General features: G+C 27.9%; 1 protein-coding gene across 1 annotated transcript; it reads right to left on the bottom strand.

Annotated features, from left to right (window-relative positions):
- Nucleotides 1-3,813: 3,813 nt before the first annotated feature.
- On the bottom strand, nucleotides 3,814-5,912 carry LOC141682532 (galactinol synthase 1-like). The gene is made up of 4 exons (XM_074487220.1): nucleotides 5,461-5,912; nucleotides 4,568-4,882; nucleotides 4,318-4,452; nucleotides 3,814-4,229 (listed from the first exon to the last, which is right to left on the bottom strand). The coding sequence occupies exons 1-4, from the start codon at nucleotides 5,797-5,799 to the stop codon at nucleotides 3,996-3,998; spliced, it is 1,023 nt and encodes a 340-aa protein (XP_074343321.1). The 5' UTR covers nucleotides 5,800-5,912; the 3' UTR covers nucleotides 3,814-3,995.
- Nucleotides 5,913-6,240: the final 328 nt, after the last annotated feature.

Raw genomic sequence — 6,240 nt, 5'->3', positions numbered from 1 at the left:
AATAATTAAATATATATAATCAATATAATTTTAAAAAAATAATAAAACATTCAAAATTTGAAGAATACCTAAACTGTAGTTTCATTTCGTTAATAGAAGTTCGGCCTTAAATTATGTATACAATTCATCCGACCAAAGTGTGAAGTCCAAAGTCCAATAGTGGATATGTATCATATTAAGGTAATCTCTATTATATTATTATAAGCGAAACATGATTTCGTTTGGTCGGTTGGTTACCGTTTTTTCAAAAAAATTTGTTATCACATTTTAAAATAAATTTAAAATAAATATAATTTATTTTTAAAATATTAAATAATATACTTAATAATAAGTACAAAATCTTTGTAGTAAATTCAACTTAATTTTTAATTACACTTGCACCCAACTTCCCTACTTGCACCCAACTTCCCTATCACCTCTTTTAATGGACCCAAACACTTCTAAACGCTTTTAAAATCAATTTTAATAGTTCAAAATTTGACTTTAAAAAATTATTAATAGATTAAGAAAATCATCCAAACATAATACAGCACCTCCTCCTTCCTTCCCTACAGAGAGACCTATAGGCTATAATTGTATTTTTTTTAAATATTTTTTAACTATCTAAATTATGAATCCATTAATAATATAATATGTACAAAATATTAGTTTTACTAATTTCAATAATACGTAATATTGCTTTTTATAATTTTTTATATAATAATAAAATTAAAAAATTATAAATATTATAGTTTGTGTATCGCACAGGTTTACTATAATAAGCGAAATATGATTTTGTTTGGTCGGTTGGTTAACACCTTATTAAAAAAATTGTTAACACCTTGAAAAACAAAATTTAAACAAATATAATTTATTTGAAAATTTAAATCATGTATCTAATATAACTACAAACTCTACGAATTATTATCCAACTTAATTTCTAATCGCACTTAACTTTCTTCTTACCTTTTTTGTAGAAAACCAAATACTTCCAAATTTAATTTTAGTAATTAAAATTATAAATATAACAAAAATTAATAAATCAAGAAAAAATTAAAAAATACAATATTAAAAAAAATAATACCAAATCATTTACGTACATATATAATTGATATAGAAGACTCCCACTTGGCTGTTTTTAAAATTTTAACTATCTAAATTTTGAATTTTTCTATAATATAATAAATAGAAAATAATACGTAAATATTTTAATTTCATTAATCTCAATAATATATAATTATTACTCCCTACATACCTCCCAATTGTTATCTAAATATGTGGCATGCACTTCAAGATGAATAAATATTATAATTTAATAACTTTTTTAAAAAAAATTCTTTTTCTGAATAAAAGTTTAACTATTCTATTTTTATTCAGAAAAACAATTTTTTTAGAAAACGTTATACAACTATACTATTTATTCACCTTAACATGTGTGTCACATACTACTTTAGAAACGATTAGGCTGTTTTTAAAATTTGAACTATCTGAATTTTGATTAATTCGATAATATAATACATAAATAATATATAAATATTTTAACTTCATTAATCTCAATAATATATGATTATTGTCTTTTATAATTTATTTTTATACAATAATAAATATTATAAATATTATAGTCACTCGTGCATCGCACGGTACATTAATATCTTCCAAAATCTAATTTTAAAAAAATATAATTTAATTATAAAATTAAATCACCTATCTAATATAAGTATAAACACTATGAATTATTATCCAACTTAATTTTTAATCGCACTCAACTTCTTTCTTACCTCTTTTATAAGAAACTAAACACTTCCAAAATTAATTTTATTAATTTTAATTATAAAAATTAAATCATGTATCTAATATAAGTACAAACTCTATAAATTATTATCCAACTTAATTTTTAATTGCACTCAACTTTTTTCTTACCTCTTTTGTAGGAAACTAAACACTTTCAAAATTAATTTTATTAATTTAAATTATAATATAACAAAAGAATTAATAAATCAAGAAGCATATTAAAAAAAATTAAAAAATAATAACAAACCATCCACATACACTACCATTATTCGGATTCCCAACATCTTATAACGAAGCGACCTATAGGCTATACATAAGAGGAATTTGTAAGATTTTAACTATTTAAATTTTGAATCATTCAATAATAGAATACATACAAGATAATAAGTAAATATTTTAATTTTATTAATCTCAATTTATTTTTATAAATTATTAAAATAATAAAATTATAAATATTATAATCAGTCCGTATATCGCACGGGTTATGGGTCACTAGAAAGTAAAGACAAAATCACACCAGCAGTAGTGTACAGAAGCAACTAAACACTAAACCAGAAGAACACTAAACACACATGTTCTTTATTTCTTTTGATTAAATTTTGTATTAATTATTATTTTTATTATTATTTATGGAGTACGCGCGTCAATTTAATTTATTTATATATTATCTTTCATTTTAATTTATTTATCGATTTTTTATCCAAAAACGAGCCAATTAGAATTGAACTGGGATATTTTAAATCGAAACCGAAAATAAATCTGAATCATTACAATTTTTAATTTTGGAAACCAAAAATATATAATTATAATTCTGATTTTAACTGAAAACCGAGCCAAATCGGCTCATGCTCTCCCTAAATGACTATATGTCTGTATCTAAGTTAAATAGTGAGTCGTATATTAAGCTAGCTACTATATAAAGAAAGAAGTTGCTTGTTTATTCTTTCGTTTCATTTACTTTATACTTGAATAAAATATAACCACACTCTTTCCGTTGAGTTTTGATACATATTAATCCAATTTTATTATTTTGTGAAACAACTGTATGACCCACAATTGTTGATACTCCATTTTCAAATTACTCTAATTCTTGGTGTTCAATTTTTCAAGGCCTACCAATATCATTCCTAAACTAGCATTAGCAAACTTCAGGTAAGTTTGGGAAAATAAACACTTACCTAATTTGGGAAGGGAGTCCAAAAATGGCTGTCAAACTTAATGTTCTTTGTACTCTCTGAACTCTTTAAGTAATGTTACATTTAATTGCTGTATATTAAATTATACAATTACATACATATGCTTTTAGGCTATAGCTTGTGAACATATATACAACACAAATCTGGATGCGTTAGAACAGAGATTAACAGTATACACAAAATTAAATATTGACAGTATAAAGATATAGTTTGGAACAACCAAGGAGAGATACTTAGTTAGCATGTCAAGTTCTAGTGCCGGATATTGGTATATACGTATTTTTAAATTGAATACTCATGTTTTTCCACAATAGTAATCTTAAATTTTATCTTCAAATATTGTAGTCAAAATTTATTTTAACAAATTACATTCATCAAATTAAATATCCATGTTTATTGTATTTTAGAGTAATGAATGATGCATTTGCTTCGATTTTTATGCAATTTTTGCTTTTACTATTAGGTTTATTATGTTTAACATTATAATATAAATGAATTTTTTATTTCCCGTCTCCCACACCCGTCTTGCCATATATAGGAAAATGTTAAGGGTACAAAATGAGTTCCCAAAATAATTATAAATGCTACTTGTCATATGTTTCTAAATATAAATTGACCCAAATGCATTCATTACAATAATAATAACAATTAAATTATTTTATATTATCACATCATCTATAGCACGTCATTTTATAACAATTTGTATAAATAACTTTTTGCCTAAAACATTACTCATTATTATATCTATCGAGTTCCCCTGTCACCTAGCTATGGAACCCTCGAACCAGTGTCCCTGCTTCGTGGTTTGGAATGGAAAGAAGCAAGTCAATGGTTATGAAACTTAATGTTTCTTATACATTCTGAAGTAATGCCACATTTGGACTCCTGCATATATATATTTATAAAAAGTATACAACCGCATGCATGTGCTTATAAATTTTCAAAATACAACACAAATCCCAGTACAAAATACACTCTCTTTACGAAGCAAATTTAAAAGAAAAAACATTACAAAGCATGAAAGTCTAGCTAAGGCACTGGTGATAGCCTGATAGGGCTAATTAACACTCTCTTTTCCTTCTCCTTAGTTACCGAATTAAGTTTAGTGTTCTGTACACGCTTGCCTCCATCATTTGCTGCCATTAGCTCCTCGTAGCTGAACGAATCATCATCGTAAATGTCCCACCATTTTCGCACTAGCATCTTCACATCTTCCCTCTGCATATGTTCATCCTTTCCGGTATATCTCCATGGTTTGGAACCCTATAATAGGTATAACACACAGATGTTAGTAAATCTATACGGTTTAAAATCTAGAGTGAGAACCGATATTGCACAGTTAATTTCTTACATTTGCACAGAAATGAATAACTTTCACTTTGTCAAGCTCTACGTGTTCTGGATGAGTCCACAACATTGGAACTAAAAGATTGTATATAGGAGGAATTGGCTCGAATATGCTCTTGAAGTACAAGTTCAACAAGTCCTGCAAATATCATGTTGTGTAAGTACAATATTTTAAGTTAAACTAAACGACATCAAGTTCATATCATATCTAATTAATACTGCAATAGTTTAATCATATCCAGTATATAATCTACCTGCTCAGCAAACGAAGAAGGTGGAGTGACTTTAATAGTGTTGATTAGATCATCATAAGTAGCTTGACTTGGCTCGAAAACGAACATACCAGCATTGAAATATGATGACGGAGCCTGTCCCATCTCCGCTGGCCATTTTACCCTATCGGGGCATTGTTGGCAGTAGCCAATCTTGTACTGAGGGGAATGATGCCATTCACAGAAACAGTCCAAAACACCATACAAATGGCCATTTGGTAAGTCAAAGAGCTCGTCAACATTACCGTATACTTGGATATCTCCATCAAAGTATACCATCTTGCTGTACTCCTCAAGCTGCACCAGTAATGTAAATTGCATTAATACAAGTGTTCAGCTGAAGCAAGAGTGCCAAGTACATTAATATAAGTGACCGTTTAGGGAATCTTAAAATAAATAACTTATTACTTAAAATGAATAAGAGACTTATAAGTGATAAATAGATAGATACTTATAAGTTAAATAAGTGTTTGGTTAAATGTCAAAAAAAATTGTACTTAACCGAGCTAAAATAAATAAATTTTAAATACAATTATCTTAATTCGTAAATTATTAATTAGAAATGCATGTTAAAACATAAATCTTAAAACAAAAGTTAATAAAAAACAAAAAAAAATCAAAATAAGTTAAGAAAAAATACGTCGTTGCTAACATTCAACTTATCACCTTATAAATTGTAAATTTGACTTATAAGTTGGGTCGACAAACACTCATTCATAAGTACTTATGCGCTTATCCGCAAATAAGTTACTTATTTTGTCATTTAACTTATAAGTTGGGTCGACAAACACTCATTCATAAGTACTTATACGCTTATCCGCAAATAAGTTACTTATTTTGTTCGGCCAAACAGACCCTAAGTGTTAAACGTTTACCTCGAAAATACGAAGCTTGGAGTAGTTAATGGCAAAATGCTCATGAGCCCAACCTACTTTTGATTTGTCCATTTCCGGGGCTTGAACCCAATCAATATATTTAAGAATGCAACCATTCTGCACCATCAGAAGGCGGTGTTCTTGGGGAACATCAGGCAGAACAGCCACAACAAGTGGGTAGGCTGAGCCAACTTTCTTTAGGCCCTTGGCTAGCCCAACCACACCTTTCACGTAGTCACCGCAACCTCCCAGGAACGTGACAAAAGCCTTGTTTTCTTCTTTTGCAGCAATCTTCGACATTCTATTGATGTCATTAGAATAATTCTGTCCTGGTGCCATGATTTTTTATATAGATATAAGTAGATCTAACTTTAAGAAAGAGCAAACTAAAAGTTATCTAAGCTTATGGGCATACAATTGGAGTGCCTTAATTTTGTTTTGGTAGTAAAGGTGGATAGATTGAGCTTTATTTATAATGAAAATATTGGCCGATTCTGGATAAAGAATAATAGTACTCCCTTTAATTTCTACTCAGGACACGAAAATTGGCACGTTTTTTCTTGGAAAAAGAAACTATTTTGTGTTTACTTTTAGGAGTCCTGACAGAGTTTTAAGCTTTGTTTGGGATTCCTGTTAAAAATTGTTGTGCTGTTAGAAAAAGTGCTGCTGAAAAAAGTGTTGTTGTAAAAATCAGATGACTGTTTGGTAATTTTTTTGATACGTATATGTGTTGATGAAAAAATTAAAAATAATGATGTTTTTGGTAAGGTTTGATGGTGA

This window comes from Apium graveolens, chromosome 9 (assembly GCF_009905375.1).
Source record: "Apium graveolens cultivar Ventura chromosome 9, ASM990537v1, whole genome shotgun sequence".
Classification (NCBI taxonomy): domain Eukaryota; kingdom Viridiplantae; phylum Streptophyta; class Magnoliopsida; order Apiales; family Apiaceae; genus Apium; species Apium graveolens.
This window is presented reverse-complemented; position numbering and strand designations above follow the sequence as displayed.

What these genes read in the sequence shown, in the direction of transcription:
- LOC141682532 (XM_074487220.1), bottom strand. Translation starts at nt 5,799, where the DNA reads ATGGCACCAGGACAGAATTATTCTAATGACATCAATAGAATGTCGAAG. An exon ending in CCAAGCTTCGTATTTTCGAG is followed by an intron (nt 4,883 to 5,460) that starts GTAAACGTTTAA and finishes TTACTGGTGCAG; the next exon opens with CTTGAGGAGTACAGCAAGAT. An exon ending in CTTCTTCGTTTGCTGAGCAG is followed by an intron (nt 4,453 to 4,567) that starts GTAGATTATATA and finishes TGATATTTGCAG; the next exon opens with GACTTGTTGAACTTGTACTT.